Here is a 16,943-nt window from a genome sequence, read left to right as displayed (position 1 = left end):
CCCTCCCCATGTCGGCCAAGGAGTAGATGCCCGTCTCCTTGGGGCATCGGGACTCCCGGCAACGGTCATCCTGCCAGGTGGCCCTTGCTGAGGCTGGGTGGCGCCCGTGGGGAGAGCCCCTAGTCGGAGTGGGTGGTATTGGGGCGGACGTTTCGCAGATGAAACGTCAACATGTATCAGGTCGCTCTGCAGCAGAGTCTTTTAAAAAGAAAGGTACTGTCTCTGGTTCTGGTTCTCCTGCCCTTTCCCCCTTGGCCACTCCCTGGGAGGAAGGACAGGCCCGCCGGCTTGGGGCGAAGTACTTCCCCCGCTATTTAGTCTGTTCTCGGACCGATGGGGGGACGTTCGCCACCTCCAAGCCCATGTTCTTTGTCCAGCACATCGAGGACATCTTCGGGGAAATTGAGGCTCTCAGTAAAATGCGTTCGGGGTCCGTTCTTATAAAGACCGCCTCCGCCACGCAGTCGGCAGCATTCCAGGCGTGCGACCGACTAGGGGACATCCCAGTGTCTATTGTCCCGCATCTGGCACTGAATAGGACGCAGGGGGTTATTTTTCATCGGGACCTCCTGCTGCAATCTGATGAGGAGCTCAGGGCCAACCTGGAGTGCCGAGGCGTGCATTTTGTCCGGCGAGTTCAGCGCGGCCCCAAAGACGGTCGCATCGACACCGGAGCCTTTATCCTCGCCTTCGAGGGGGACGTTCTCCCGGAGAAGGTAAAGGTGATGTGCTACCGGTGCAACGTGCGACCTTACGTCTCGCCTCCTATGCGCTGCTTTCGGTGTTTGCGCTTTGGGCACATGTCGTCACGGTGTGAGGCTGAACCCCTTTGTGGCGATTGCGGACGTCCTCTCCGTGAGGAACATACATGCACCCCACCACCTTGGTGCGTCAATTGTCCTGGCATCCACTCGCCTAGATCTTTACACTGCCCCGCGTATCAGAAGGAGAAGAAGATTCAAGAATTAAAAACTTTGGATCGTCTCTCTTATTCTGAGGCCAGGAAGAAGTATGATCGCCTCCATCCCGTGACGTTGACAACTTCGTTTGCCTCAGTCGTGTCCACTCCTTCCACAGTATCCTCACCCCTATCCTGTCCCCCCTCCACCTCCCAAATCCCTCCCTTCCCAATCCTCCTCCCTCGCGGCCCCTGCCCCCTCTGCCCCGGGGGCCACCCTTCCTCCTCCTCCCCCTCCGCCGCCTGAGAAGCGATCCTCTTCTCAGGCGTCCATCGGGGAAACGTTCCGGACCCCGCCTTCTGAGGTCCGGCGTTCCAAAACGGACCCCATGTGTGAGGACCTTCTTCGGGTCCAGCCCACCATCCCCGTGCCTCATCGGCGTTCCAAGAAGGCCTCCAAGAAGAAATCTTTATCCCCCTCTCCACCCCGGCGCATTTCGTCCGACGCTCCATCCGTGAGTCGCTGCTCCCGGCTGTCCTCAGTTTCGCTGAGACGCTCTGCTGCCAGGCGCTCAGCTGGCCTCTCATCGGTGAATGATGCTGCCCCTCCTACGCAACCCGGGAAAGTGGCCGCCGCTGGCAACGACTCGATGGAACAGGATCCGCCTCCCGCCGGTTGTAATGTTGTTCCCTCGACACCTGGCCCTCCGCGGCCGTCGAGGTGACCAGCTCTTCACCCGTTTCGTTCCCCCTCTTTTCTGACTAGTGATGGCTTTGTTACATTGGAACATAAGAGGTATTCGATCTAATCGGGAGGAATTACAACTGCTCCTCCGCCTGCACTGTCTGCTCGTCCTTGGTCTCCAGGAAACCAAGTTGCGCCCAACTGACCATATTGCTTTTACTCACTATACCTCGGAGCGGTCTGACCTCCCCCCTGTGGACGGTATTCCAGCTCATGGTGGGGTCATGTTGCTCGTTCGGGACGATGTCTATTACCATCCCCTCCCATTGACCACCCCACTCCAAGCAATAGCTGTCCGTATTACTCTTTCTGCCTTTACTTTTTCTGTCTGTACCGTCTACACTCCATCGTCATCCGCAGTTAGTCGGGCTGACATGATGCACCTGATTGTTCAGCTTCCTCCGCCGTTTTTATTGTTTGGCGACTTCAATGCCCATCATCCCCTTTGGGGCTCTCCTGCATCCTGTCAGAGAGGCTCCCTCTTCGCGGATGTCTTCAACCATCTCAATCTTGTCTGCCTCAATACTGGCGCCCCGACTTTCCTCTCGGACTCTACTCATACCTACTCCCACTTGGACCTCTCGATCTGTTCTACCACTCTTGCCCGTCGGTTCGAGTGGTATGTCCTTTCTGACACCTATTCAAGCGACCACTTCCCCTGTGTCGTTCATCTCCTGCACCACACACCATCCCCACGTCCTTCGAGCTGGAATATACCGAAAGCTGTCTGGGGACTTTACTCCTCCCTGGCGACCTTTCCGGACCACGATTTTCTCAGTTGTGACAGTCAGGTCGAATACCTCACGGCTGTTATCATCAATGCTGCCGAACGTTCCATTCCTCGTACTGCCTCTTCTTCACGTCGCGTTTCCATCCCCTGGTGGAATGAGGCTTGTCAAGACGCTATCCGTGCTCGACGACGTGCTTACGCACCTTTCGCCGCCATCCTACGTTGGCGAATTGTATTGGATACAAACGACTCCGAGCGCAATGCCGTACAGTCATCAAAGACAGCAAAAAAGCTTGTTGGGCCTCTTTCACCAGCTCCTTTTACAGTTTTACTCCCTCTTCTGTCGTCTGGGGTGGCCTGCGCCGGATGTCGGGCATTAAGGCCCACTCCTCGGTACCTGGCCTGACTTCAGGTGATGAGGTCCTTGTTGATCCTGTGGATATCTCCAACTCCTTCGGCCGCTTTTTCGCGGAGGTTTCAAGCTCCGCCCATTACCACCCTGCCTTCCTTCCCAGGAAAGAGGCAGAAGAGGCTCGGCGACCTTCCTTCCACTCGCTGAATCTGGAAAATTATAATGCCCCCTTTACTATGCGGGAACTCGAACGTGCACTTGCACTGTCCTGGTCCTCTGCTCTGGGGCCAGATGCCATTCACGTTCAGATGCTGGCACACCTTTGTCCGGCAGGCAAAAGCTTCCTTCTTCGTACCTACAATCGCGTCTGGACTGAAGGTCAAGTCCCCATGCGTTGGCGTGACGCCGTCGTTGTTCCTATACACAAACCCGGGAAGGATAGACACCTTCCTTCTAGTTACCGCCCCATTTCTCGTACAAGCTGTGTCTGTAAGGTGATGGAGCGCATGGTTAACACTCGGTTAGTTTGGATTCTTGAATCTCGACGGCTGCTTACCAATGTTCAATGCGGCTTTCGTCGCCGCCGCTCCGCTGTTGACCACCTTGTGACCTTGTCGACGTTCATCATGAACAACTTTTTGCGAAAGCGCCAAAGGGTCGCAGTGTTCTTCGATTTGGAGAAGGCTTATGATACCTGTTGGAGAGGAGGTATCCTCCGCACTATGCACAGGTGGGGTCTACGTGGTCGCCTGCCCCTTTTTATTGATTCCTTTTTAACAGATCGAAAGTTTAGGGTACGTGTGGGTTCCGTATTGTCCGACGTCTTCCTCCAGGAGAACGGAGTGCCTCAGGGCTCCGTCTTGAGCGTAGCCCTTTTTGCCATAGCGATCAATCCAATTATGGATTGCATTCCACCTAATGTCTCAGGCTCTCTTTTTGTCGATGACTTTGCGATCTACTGCAGTGGCCAGCGAACATACCTCCTGGAGCGCTGCCTTCAGCGTTGTCTAGACAGCCTATACTCATGGAGTGTGGCAAATGGCTTCCGGTTCTCTGAAGAGAAGACGGTTTGCACCAACTTTTGGCAATATAAAGCGTTCCTTCCGCCATCCTTACGTCTCGGTCCTGTTGTTCTCCCATTCGTGGAAACAACTAAGTTTCTAGGGCTCACACTGGACAGGAAACTTTGTTGGTCTCCGCACGTCTCTTATTTGGCTGCTCGTTGTACACGTTCCCTTAATGTCCTCAGAGTTCTTAGTGGTTCATCTTGGGGAGCAGATCGCACTGTCCTGCTTCGCTTGTATCGGTCCATAGTCCGATCAAAGCTGGATTATGGAAGCCTCGTCTACTCGTCTGCTCGGCCATCCCTCTTACGCCGTCTCAACTCCATCCACCATAGGGGGTTACATCTTGCGACCGGAGCTTTCTACACTAGTTCCGTCGAGAGTCTTTATGCTGAAGCTGCCGAATTACCATTGACCTACCGGCGTGACATACTGCTTTGTCGGTATGCCTGCCGGCTGTTGTCAATGCCCGACCACCCCTCTTATCAGTCCTTCTTCGCCGATTCTCTCGACCGTCAGTATGGGTTGTATGTGTCTGCCCTGCTGCCCCCTGGAGTCCGCTTTCGTCGCCTGCTTCGACAATTGGATTTTGCCCTCCCTACCACCTTCAGAGAGGGTGAGAGCCCGACACCACCTTGGCTCCAGGCTCCGGTTCATGTTTATCTTGACCTCAGCTCGCTCCCGAAGGAGGGTACTCCAGCTGCAGTGTATTGCTCACGGTTTGTCGAACTTCGTGCGCGACTTGCCAGTCACACCTTTATTTACACTGATGGCTCCAAAACTGACGATGGTGTCGGCTGTGCCTTTGTCGTCGGGGCCGTCACCTTTAAATACCGGCTCCTCGACCGATGTTCCAGCTTCATGGCCGAGCTTTTTGCTCTCCATCAGGCCATTCAGTATGCCCGCCGCCACCGCCATTCATGGTATGTACTCTGATCTGATTCACTCAGTGCTCTTCAGAGCCTTGGAGCTCCATATCCGGTCCATCGCTTGGTGCAACGGATCCAGCAGTCCCTCCATTCTTTCGCTGAGGGTGGCTCTCCCGTCAGCTTTCTGTGGGTTCCCGGCCATGTAGGAGTGCCTGGGAATGAGGCTGCTGATGCTGCAGCCAAGGCTGCAGTCCTCCTGCCACGGCCAGCCTCCCATTGTGTCCCGTCATCTGACGTTAGTGGGGTTGTTTGTAAGAGGCTTGTGTCCTTGTGGTGGGATACTTGGTCCTCACTTCAAGGAAACGAGCTCCGGGCAGTAAAACCGTTCCCAACTGCTTGGACAGCCTCCTCCCGACCATCTCGGTGAGAAGAGGTCCTTCTGACCAGGTTGCGGATTGGGCATTGCCGGTTTAGCCACCGCTACCTGCTCTCCGGTGACCCAGCCCCGCAGTGCCCTTGTGGTCATGCATTAACAGTGCGCCATGTTTTATTGTCTTGTCCACGTTTTTGTCAATCTCGTGTTGTCCTGTCTCTGCCATCTACTTTACAGGATATTTTAGCGGATGACGCTCGAGCAGCTGCTCGTGTTCTTTTTCATTACTTTGACTGGATTGTCCAAAGACATCTAACTCTTTCACTTATTTTATCTGCCTGTTTGTAAGAACTTTCTGGTGTCCCCCCCTTGAGTTTTACTAGATTCTATGTGCTCTAACAATTGTGACTGGGCGCTAATGACCTCAGTAGTTGAGCGCCCTTAAACCCCCCCCCCCAAAAAAAAAAAAAAAAAAAAAATCAGGTGTAATGTTTTAAACTATTGTTGGGATGGAGCCAGGGTGGTTGAGGTCAGTGTATGACCTGCCACATGCTGAGTCTAAGGGACCCTAGACCCTACCTCTTCTGCCAGCTTCCTTGGCCAGCTGTCTTTTTTCAGTTTTAATTGCTTTTAGATGGAGTTAGCCCCTTTTTTCTGCCACACTCTGTTTTAAGTTTTAGATGTAGCACAACAATGAAGGCATGACCTTAAGCATTCCTTATCCTTGACAATAGTAAGTTGAACAGGTTTTTATGATTTCTCTAAGTTAGCGGGTCCTGTCTCCATCTTTTAATACTTGACAAACTGATCAGATAGTTAGAAAATTGCATATATATGTGACAAATGAACCACATTCCAAATAGATGTGAAAATGTAGCAAATGCAGTAGTACTACAAAGCTCAGGTATGTGTGTTGAAATGAACATAAAATTGAAGCAGAAGAATGGTAAAAATATTAAAGTTCAACTAGTGATTAAAAAAAATCTTGACAACGCACATTAGTGGCCATCCGTCATACACCATAATGTGACTTGTGAGGTGTAGATCTGGATGTAGATACTTGGCACACTGGTGATGTATTCCACTTCTTTCATTTTATATGGCATCAAAAGAAATTAGTTTAAATCATTTCTTCAGAGTAATGTGCAACCAGTGTATAACAGGATAGCTATGGAAAAATAAGATAATGCTCTTACAAGTTGACAATACAAGACGTACTTCTAAGGTTAGAACATGTTGAAGTTCTTGGTTATAATTCTTTCCTTGTTTGAAATTACATAAACTGAGTTTTTGTGAAATTGAGACGTAAACCATTTGTTGCATGCTAGTTGTAAGCCCATTCAGATATCATCTGAACTGTGTCTGATTAAATTGAATTTTGGCACTTGATGTGCTATGACATCAGCAAAAATTACAGATTTTGAACTGTCATTTAAGGGCGTGGAAAGACCATTAATTTTTTTAAGTTAAAGCGAGAACAGACCGTATTGGTCCTTTTGGGGCCTCACATATTTTCTCTGTCTGATGTTTGATACTTTTGTGTGACACAGTGCAGCATTGTAACCTTCTTATTTCTGTTAGGAAGGGAAGACTCCATCCCTGCTGGAGGAATGCCATTGTCATAACATTTTAGTTTCCTACATTGAATTTTGTGGTTCACAGAACACAACAAGGTTGCAGAATATGCCAATAGGGTAGTTTTTCTTGTTTTACTAGGACATCATGTGTGAATGTTTTTCTATGGAGAAACTGTTATAAAAGCCAAGATGAGTATATTCTAAACATGCAAGTTGGTTAAGTGCAAAGATAGCTTTATAGGTTTAAAATAATTCTGGATTTGTGAAAATAAATTCTAAAGCCTGGTAAGCTATGCTCCACTTTCACAAACCTTATTACTTACATTTAAGGTTTGTTACTTTCGCAAGTCAGTGTTAAAAATTGAAAATAAGTTCCTCCAGATTTTGTCATTGTATTCATTTCTGTTTAGAGACTGTGAAACAGCCACTCTCAGAACACTTTTTCTCTCTCTGTTTCAGGAGGAATATCTGAGCTTTGTTGCAAGACTTATTCTTCATGTCAGAGAACTGAGTGAGTAAAAGTATGTATTCTGATAAATTATTGTAGCTTTTTAATATGATACTGATTTGATTATTGTTGTTTTTAGATGCAAAGAAAGGTCAAGGGATGAATGGCCCTGCTGGAGGAGCAGGGCAAACAATGCAAGATCCCATAAATGCACTCCAAACATTGGCAAGGCAAGGTAAGAAGCAGCTCGTACATCACCACCCAGAATACAAACTGTAACTGATGTCTCAGAAGTTCAAAAATGGTCAGACTGAAAATTTTAAAACTATGTACTGTTGAAGAGAAGTATATCTCTAAAAATTTCAGGAACAGGAACACTGGAGCAGTGCAGAGAGAAAATTTGATGCTCTTAAATTTTGTAGCTTTTTCCTTGTTCTTTACAATGCTCAAAAACTTTCATAATCAAAATATCAGCACTATACAGAGGGTCATATGAATGTTACCTTAAACATTCTCTGGGCAAGATGTTAAATTTGCTCCAAATTGTGGAACCTTTAGTGTGTGCAATGTAACTTTTGTTTGTGTATTGTTGCCATATTGCTATGGATAAGATAACCCATCAGTGCTAATTCATTGCTTCCATATATTGACGACACTATATGGTTACCCCCCTGCGGGTTCGGGGGTTAGAATAGGCCCGCAGTATTCCTGCCTGTCATAAGAGGTGACTAAAAGGAGTCTCAACTGTTTCAGCCTTTAATGTGATGGTCCCCATTAGGGTTTGACCTCCATCTTTCTAAATTATTCCGAAGAGAGAGCCAATTGGGGAAGGGCACCTTACATGGTGCACAGTATCTGTCGTGTGTTGAGACCTTTAGCCGGCTTTCTCGTTGTCGCAATGCTGTCCCGCTCGTTTTCCACCTCTTGGGCGAGGATACATTCCTGGGTGCGATTTCCACAATGCATTGTGCAGTGTTGCTTTTTGCTGAGACAACGACCTTGGACATTTTTGCGCCCACGATTCAGCACGGTAGCCAGTCCGTTGTGGTGGGGCTGCCATGTACCCTGTTGGTTGTAGCCCCCTGACAACACAGGGATCGCTCTGCTGATGCCTGCGCCGTTAACCCCCCACGTATGCCAAGGAGTAGATGCCTATCTCCCTGGGGCATCAGGACTCCCGGCAATGGCCATCCTGCCAGATGGCTCTTGCTGAGGCTGGGTGGCGCCTGTGGGGAGGGCCCTTGGTCGGAGTGGGTGGCATCAGGGCGGATGACCCGCAATGAAGTGTGGTACATCATCTCTCTCTGGTGGCCAGCCACCAGCAGTCTCTAAGCATCACCGAGCGAGGTGGCGTAGTGATTAAACACTGGACTCGCATTCGGGAGGACGACGGTTCAATCGCGTGTCCGGCAATCCTGATTTAGGTTTTCCGTGATTTCCCTAAATCGCTCCAGGCAAATGCCGGGATGGTTCCTTTGAAAGGGCACGGCCGACTTCCTTCCCAGTCCTTCCCTAATCCGATGAGACCGATGACCTCGCTGTCTGGTCTCCTTCCCAAACAACCCAACCCCTCTTTAAGCGTTCTCGGGACGTTCCCCTTCCTGGCCACACCGTGGGAGGAGCGTAAGTCTCAGGATGGCGGTGAAAGTTATTCGCCCCGGTTCCTAGTTTGTACGGAGCTGATGGGAAGTCTTTCATGTCCACAAAGCCTCAGTTCTTCGTAGAGCATTTAGAGGACAAGTTTGGGGAGGTGGAGGGATTGTCCAAAATGCGCTCTGGGTCAGTTTTGATAAAAACGGCATCCTCTGCCCAGTCACGAGGGTTACTTGCTTGTGACAAGTTGGGGGGATGTTAACGTTACCATCACGCCACATAAGAGTCTAAATATGGTCCAGGGTATTATTTTCCATAGGGATCTACTTTTGCAGTCTAATGACGAGTTGCGCTCCAACTTAGAGCGTCGAGGTGTTCATTTCGTCTAGCGTGTTCATCGGGGTCAGAGGGATAATCAGGTTACTACCAGTGCCTTCATCTTGGCCTTCGAGGGTGATACATTACCGGAGAAGGTCAAGGTGATGGTCTACCGGTGTGATGTCAAGCCCTATATCCCTCCCCCAATGCGGTGATTTAAGTGCTGGAAGTTTGGCCATATGTCTTCCAGCTGTACTTCCATACTTCCAGCCTCACATGTCGTGATTGCGAACGCCCATCACATCCCAATACCCCATTTGCCCCGCCTCCCATCTGTGTCAACTGCGGAGACCATCATTCACCTTGCTCGCCAGACTGCAGGATCTTACAGAAAGAGCACAAAATCATGGAATATAAGACCCTGGACTGACTGACCTATACTGAGGCTAAGAGGAAATATGAACGACTGCATCCTGTGCGAATGACTGCCTCATACGCCGCTGCAACAACAACTGTTTTAGCCCCATCTGTTCCACGAATTCCAGTGGGATCGCCGAACTGTACAACACATGCCCCCTTGCCCATAGGGGGCACCATCCCCCCTGTTGCTCCTGCGCCACCTACCTTGGGAGCAATCTCCCCCCCCCCCCCCTTCCCGCCCAACACACACACACACACACACACACACACACACACACATACATCGGGGACGTCCGTCCCTGCTTCTAAGCTGGAGAAGCGTCCACCTTCTTCGGCTTCTCTTGCTCGCAAGAGGTCCCTTGGGTCCCTCCCTTCCCGGGTTTCTAAAAGCGGGAACGCTGATGCCTGACAGTGGCATAAGTGCCCACAACCTGCTGGTCGTAGGGCTTCGTGATCCTCCTCTGTCCCGTAGTCTGAATCGGTGAAGCCCTCCCAGCCAGTGAAACCCAGGGAGCAGCGTGAGAAATCCAAGAGGATGACCTCTAAGGCCAAGGAACTTGTGGTGGCACCCACCCCACTGCAACCTTCGAGCTCTGCGTCTGAGGATGAGGTGGAGATCCTGGCGTCCGCTGAGGACCTCAATCTCGCTGGTCCCTCAGACAGCACAGGTGCTCAATCGGTGGCAGCAGGTGACCCAGTGGCGTAATCTGCCTCCCCAGTCCCCTCGCGCATTTCTCAGCCATGGACAGTATCATCCTCCAGTGGAACTGCAGCGGTTTCTTCCACCATCTTGCTGAGCTCCGACAACTTCTCAGCCTTCACCCTTTCCTCTGTGTTACTCTTCAAGAAACTTGGTTTCCGGCAATGCGAACATATGCCCTCCATGGCTATCGGGGTTATTATAGGAACCGGACAGCTTATGAAAGTGAAAGTGTATCTGGTGGCATCTGCATCTACGTCCTTCACTCCCTTCACACCGAGTCTGTCCCTCTACAAACACCTTTAGAGGCTGTCGCTGCTAGAGTGTGGATGCCACAGGCTGTTACCGTCTGCAGTCTTTATCTTCCACCAGATGGTGATGTCCGCAGCATGTCCTGGCTGCACTGATAGCCTAATTGCCACCACCTTTCCTGTTACTGGGCGACTTCAATGCCCATAACCCTCTGTGGGGTGGGTCAGTGGCAACAGGTCGAGGCGCCACTGTTGAGAATGTATTGGCACAGCTCGACCTTTCCATTTTAAATGATGGTGCCTTCACACATTTCAGTGTGGCGCATGGCACGTACTCTGCCATCGACCTTTCGATTTGCAGCCCTAGCCTCTTACCGTCTGTCCAATGGAGTTTGCATGACGACCTGTGTGGTAGTGACCACTTCCCGATCTTTCTGTCACTGCCACAGCGTCACTCTTGTGGGCACCCTTGCAGATAGCCTATGAATAAGGCTGACTAGGACTTGTTCTCCTCCACTGCCGCTATTGAGCCTCTTTCCATTGAAGCCGTTGATGCGGTGGTTCACTCGATCACCATCGGCATTGTTAATGCCGCAGAATCTGCCATTCCGCGTTCTTCTGGGTCCCCTTGGCGGAGGACTGTGCCTTGGTGGTTGCCTGCGATCGCCGAGGCAATTAAAGATCGCAGGCAGGCGCTCCAGCGTCACAAGCGGCATCCCTCATTAGAAAACCTTATCGCCTTTAAACGGCTCCGTGCGCGGGCCTGCCGCAACATTCCCCAACACAAGCAGAAGTGCTGGGAACGGTATGTCTCCACCATTGGCCTCCATATCTCCCCATCGCAGGTTTGGGCCAAGATTAGGCACCTCTATGGTTATTGGACCCCTGTCAGCGTCCCTGTGCTATCACTGAATGGAGCAGTTTGTACTGACTCAGACATAATTGCAAACTGCTTAGCAGACCATTTTGCTCTGAGTTCCGTTTCTGTGAATTACCCACTGGCCTTCCACTCCATTACAGAGGGGTTGGAACGTCGGAGCCTTTCATTTCACACCCGCCATCCTGAATCCTACAATGTTCCATTCAGTGAGTGGGAATTCCACAGTGCCCTAGCCGCTTGCCCTGCTACAGCTCCCAGGCCAGATTGCATCCACTGTCCGATGCTGAAACACCTCTCAGTGGACTGCCAGCGACGCCTCCTCGACCTTTACAACCGTATCGGGGTCGACGGTGAGTTTCCGTCGCAATGGCGGGAAAGCATTGTTATCCCCGTTTTGAAACCTGGCAAGAACCAATTGGAGGTGGACAGCTACCGCCCCATTAGCCTCACCAACGTTCTTTGTAAGTTGCTCGAATGCATGGGGAGCCAGCAGTTGAGTTGGGTACTCGAGTCTTGGGGGCCTTGTGGCTCCGTCTCAGGGTGGGTTCCGTAAAGGCCGCTCTGCCGCCGACAGTCTGGTGAGCCTGGAGTCTGCCATCCATACGGCCTTTGCCCGCCATCAATCTGGTGAGCCTGGAGTCTCCCATCCGTATGGCCTTTGCCCGTCGTCAGCACCTCGTCGCTGTCTTTTTTGACATGCGGAAGGCGTACGATATGACATGGCGCCATCACATCCTCTCTACGCTTCATGGTTGGGGTCTTTGGGGTCCGCTGCCGATTTTAATACGAAATTTTCTGTCACATTGTTCCTTCCGCGTGCAAGTTGCGGCCTCCCATAGTTCACCCCGAGTTCAGGAGATTGGGGTACCACAGGGATCTGTCTATTTTTAATTGCAATTAAAGGGCTCGCTGCTGCGGTGGGAACGTCTGTCTCACCTTCCTTGTATGCTGATGACTTCTGCCTCTACTATAGCTCCATTGGCATTGCACTTGCTGAACGGCAGCTGCAGGGCACTATCCACAAGGCGCAGTCTTGGGCTGTAGCGCATGGCTTCCAGTTTTCGGCTGCCAAGACCTGCGTTATGCATTACTGCCGACGACGCACAGTTCTCCCTGAGCCGCGGCTTTATCTTGATGGCGAACCTCTTGCTGTGGTGGAGACATCAGTTTTTGGGTGTGGTTTTTGATGCTCAGTTATCGGCAGCTTAAACAGATGTGTTGGTGGCATCGTAATGCTCTGCGACGCTTGAGCCACACCAGCTGGGGCGCCGACCGATCTACCCTCTTATGGCGCCACCAGGCATTAATCCAGTCCCGTCTGGATTATGGGAGCCTGGCTTACGGTTCAGCACCCCCTTCTGCATTGCGGGTGCTGGACCCAATCCTTCACAGCGGGATCCGACTTGCCACTGGTGCTTTTCGGACCAGCCCTGTGAACAGCATACTTGTGGAGGCAGGTGTCCCTCCACTGCAGTTATGGCGCCAACGTCTACTGGTCGCTTATGCTACAGATGTTTGTAGCTGGCCCGGGCATCCTAATTATCGTCTCCTGTTCCCTCAGTCGGTCGTCCATCTCCCAGAACGTCAGCCCTGGTTGGGTTGTTTGATCGCAGTTCGCGTCAGAGAGCTTCTCTCTGGGCTTGGGGTTTTCCCTCTACCACCTCCCTTCCGGGCACCCCTGCGTACACCCCCGTGGCGTGTGCCCCGCCCTTTTCTTCGGCATGAATTGGCACAGGGCCCGAAGGACTCACTCCCTCCAGAGGCCTTCCGCCGCCGCTTTCTTTCCATCCCTCCCACGTATCAGGGCTCTGGCGTTGTTTACACTGACGGTTCAATGGTTGCTGGTCGTGCGGTTATGCTCTCACTCTAGGGGACTATTACGAACAACGCTTATTGCCGGCTGGCTGCAGCGTTTTCACTGCTGAGCTGGTCGCCATCTTTCGTGCCCTAGAGTATATCCGCTCGTGCTCAGGTGAGTACTTCGTTATCTGTAGTGACTCCCTGAGCAGTTTACGAGCTATAAACCAGTGTTTCCCTCGCTCTCGTCTGGTGATGGCTGTCCAGGAGTCCCTCCATACTCTTGCCCGTTGCGGCCGCTCTGTGGTGTTTGTGTGGACCCCTGGTCATGTCGGCATCCCGGGCAGTGAACATGTTGACCGCCTGGCCAAACAGGCCACCAGTGAACCAACTCTGGACATTGACCTCCCGGAGACTGATTTGCGAGCAGTCTTACGCCACAAAGTTTTCGCGCTTTGGGACGCTGAATGGTGCGATCTGATCACACTCGAGAAACTCTGTACTATCAAGGAGACGACGACTGTGTGGCGGTCATCCATGCGAGCCATTTGCAGGGACTCAGTTGTCCTTTGTCGGCTCCGCATTGGCCACACCCGGCTGACGCATAGATATTTACTGAGCTGTAAGGGCCCGCCTCTGTGTCACTGCGGGGCGGCTTTGACAGAGTGCACATTTTGTTGGCCTGTCCGCTTTTAGCTGTGCTCAGGCAGACATTTGTGCTGCCTGATACCCTCCCTGCCCTTTTAACAGATGACACTGCCACAACAGGCTTAGTTTTGCATTTGTTCAGGCAGGGGGCTATCACCACTTACTCTGAGTGTTTGTCATTTTTTTGTTACGAGTCTGGCCTTTGGTCTATGAATTTAGACTGGGTTATTTTTTAGTGTGTTTCTAGGTGGTTGGCTTTTCCTTTTTTGTCTCTATGGTCGGCCAACCATTGTCACACTGTGTGTGATTTTAATTCCTTGTTTTTATTCTGTGTGGGTGTTATTAAGTTTTGGAAAAAGGGACCGATGACCGTAGCTGTCTGGTCCCTTTAATACCACAAACCAAACCAAACCACTAGATGGTTAAAGCTTCTGATTACTGCTTGTAATTCCATGACAAAATTCTGTTACTGTGCTTGTTTTCTCAAGTACATCTAGCATTTTTTAGAAATCTTCTCGGTGTTTTTTGAGCTTGAACTAATTAACATTATATTAATGGTATATTTCAATGCTATTTTGTGTTTTGATAATTGTATTAACATAATCATCCACTCTGTCTGAAATCTGAACTACTGACCAAAGATGACAATTAATATGATATCATTGGTGTACTTAGTTGATGCCATATGTATCCAAGTAGTGCAACAGATTTTATAGGAACTCCAATGTTAAACATTGTTTGACTGATAGTTTCAAAATATTTCATCCAAAGATAATTTTGAGCAATAATACTCAATGTAAAATTGATAAAAATAGCATTCATGTACTATAAAGCACTGATACTTTCAGATAATTTGAAAACATAATTGAAGCTGAAGGGAACATTTCGCTATGCATATACTGACAACTTTTGAGCAAAAGCACTCAGCCTTGACTGGTGTTTACAGAGTACAATACTGACAATTGCTGCAGTAAACTTGGTAGCAGTGAAAGAAATTACCACAATAAGAGCTGAAAAATGGAAGTATGGAATAACAACCAGGGCAGTTAACATGTTAGACTGGGAGAACAAGCAAACAAGCACATTGAAAACTCAGAAGAGGGAAAAAAAGAAAAAATCTTGGGTGAGGTGTAAGGAGAAACATACACTGAGGACAGGTAAATGAGGAAAGGGAAGAAGGAAGTGGAAAAAGTGAAATTTGATAAATTGTGTGAGACTGACAGAGAGCTGATGAAAGAATGTAGAGAAAGTAAGGAAGTAATGTTCATTTGTTGTGTCAGCACAGTGATAATTATAGATGGATAATTGGCTTACATTGCAGAAAGGTGACACAAGCAACATGCTGTTGTCTTGTTGACCGAAACACCAAAACCTTTCTTGAAGTTTTGATTCAGTTAGTGCTGTGCAGTATTATTTGATTTTAGAATAATTTATTATTCACACATTTGCACGAGTGTTGTTTTGTAAAAACTAGGCACCTATAGAAAAGTCAAGTAGGCAATGTAGGTAATACTTCCCTGTTTTATGTCTTGTGAAGGATAATTATTTCTTTTTGAAAACATGGTTGTGTACTATTATATTTCAGGCACTGGAAATGCTCAGATGATTGGACTGGGTCCACAGGCTGCAGGCATGGTACCACAGCCGCCAAATCAAATTCCTGCTAGTAACTGTAAGTTGTATGTGGAAAAAGTCCAATTAGACAAGAACTTACTGTCTTAACTCTTCACTCTATACCATCTCCTAATCCTCTTCTTCCTCCATTGAATCATATCTTGTACCCATTGGTGCAAAGTTTTGAACTGAAAGTCTGCATATAGATTATAAGGAAATGTTCACCTACAGACAGGCTGTACCTATTTTATTTGTGTGCTGTTGTGCTTTTGTTGTTGTTGTTGGTGGTGTGTGTGTGTGTGTGTGTGTGTGTGTGTGTGTGTGTTGTGAGAGTACTTGTATTTTTCTATGTTTTGAGGCCACATAAGAAAGAGGAGATGTGACCATCTTAAAATCCATCTTTTTCAAAACAATTTCTTAGGTGGGCAGGGAAAATAATTGTGTGTGCATCCTTTTCAGCAACTGAGATGGTGATGGTAGGTAGCTGAGAGAGGAAATGATGTTTGGGGCAAGGAACCGGTAGGGTCATATTGGAAAATGGAATAGCAGCATGCAGATGACTACTGGCTACTGTAGAAAAGTGCAGATAATGTAGCAATTACAAATTGAATTAGTTAGATTTAGGGATCAGGGTGCAGACATCATCAAGATGGGTGGAAATGGTGAGAGGAAAAGTTGTGCTTGAGGGAACGTGAGGTTGGTGATTTTTATTGACATTTTCTAGTATTTAACAGGCACGAAGATCTTTTGTTTGCTTACAGTCTGTCTGACAGACACATTGTATATTGTAAATAAGAAATCAAATCCTGTGGGAGAAGGTTATTGGGTTTTGGGGAGGAGCAAGGTGTCATTTAGAGAAGGAAACCATCAATTGTTCTGCTTATATTGCTTGGTAAAAGAGTAGCTGTACAAGATGTTTCGAAAAGATTCATCCAATTTCAGAAGATGATACGTTTTACACGAATGTAAATAGAAACTTAAATCAGAGTACGAAATCAAGCAATATATGTGGTGATGGATTCAACTCTGAAGGGAGAAAAAGAAATATTAAAATAAAATAGTGTTGGTTCAGTATCACAGTAATTTCACAGGTCAGCAGTAATTACAACTTTCAGAATGTTTCCAGTGCTTTGTTAATGAAGCTATATAAGAAGTTTGAATATATTTTGTCACATTAATTATTAATTTTTCTTCAGTGTTGTACCTAGTTTTATTTAAGTTAAACAGTTGTATAAAAACAAGTAAACAAATTATTATTAATATTTTGGTAAGGAACATGTTGGCTTGAAAGTATCCTTTGTAAATTGTGTTAAGAACATTTTGTGTGGAAGAGCCTACATTAGTTTCAAAGTAAGACAGCATCTCCCATTGTGTGATACGAAAAAGCCCCAGATTAGTTTGATGTAATGTAAGTGGCTTTAGTATTAAAAACGAAGGAATTGTTTGCCTTACTTCTTGTATATCATACATTCGTTGTACCCTTGAATTCATCACCTGAGTGGAAAAAAAAACTTCATTATTTTTGCTGTAAGATGATCTAGATTTTAGTGAGAGTTTTGAAGTTTTTCAATCAGTTACCTGCCCCATATTTTTTTCAATTCCAGAACTGAAAAATTTACTGACAGACAAACTGTATTTAAAAACTAGGGTCTGCTAGATTATGTGT

At 48.5% G+C, this 16,943-nt stretch overlaps 1 protein-coding gene across 3 annotated transcripts in view; it reads left to right on the top strand.

Moving 5' to 3' along the window:
* LOC124612463 (mediator of RNA polymerase II transcription subunit 15) overlaps window positions 1–16,943 on the top strand; it is a 153,259-nt gene that overhangs the window by 33,869 nt on the left and 102,447 nt on the right. For all 3 annotated transcript variants that reach the window (XM_047140691.1, XM_047140690.1, XM_047140692.1), the window contains exons 3-5: window positions 7,068–7,119; window positions 7,196–7,291; window positions 15,249–15,335. In XM_047140691.1, the coding sequence (XP_046996647.1) occupies window positions 7,068–7,119; window positions 7,196–7,291; window positions 15,249–15,335 (235 nt within the window). The remainder of the gene's footprint in view (window positions 1–7,067; window positions 7,120–7,195; window positions 7,292–15,248; window positions 15,336–16,943) is intronic.

The sequence above is a fragment of the Schistocerca americana genome, chromosome 4 (assembly GCF_021461395.2).
Source record: "Schistocerca americana isolate TAMUIC-IGC-003095 chromosome 4, iqSchAmer2.1, whole genome shotgun sequence".
NCBI classification, from domain to species: Eukaryota; Metazoa; Arthropoda; class Insecta; order Orthoptera; family Acrididae; genus Schistocerca; species Schistocerca americana.
This window is presented reverse-complemented; position numbering and strand designations above follow the sequence as displayed.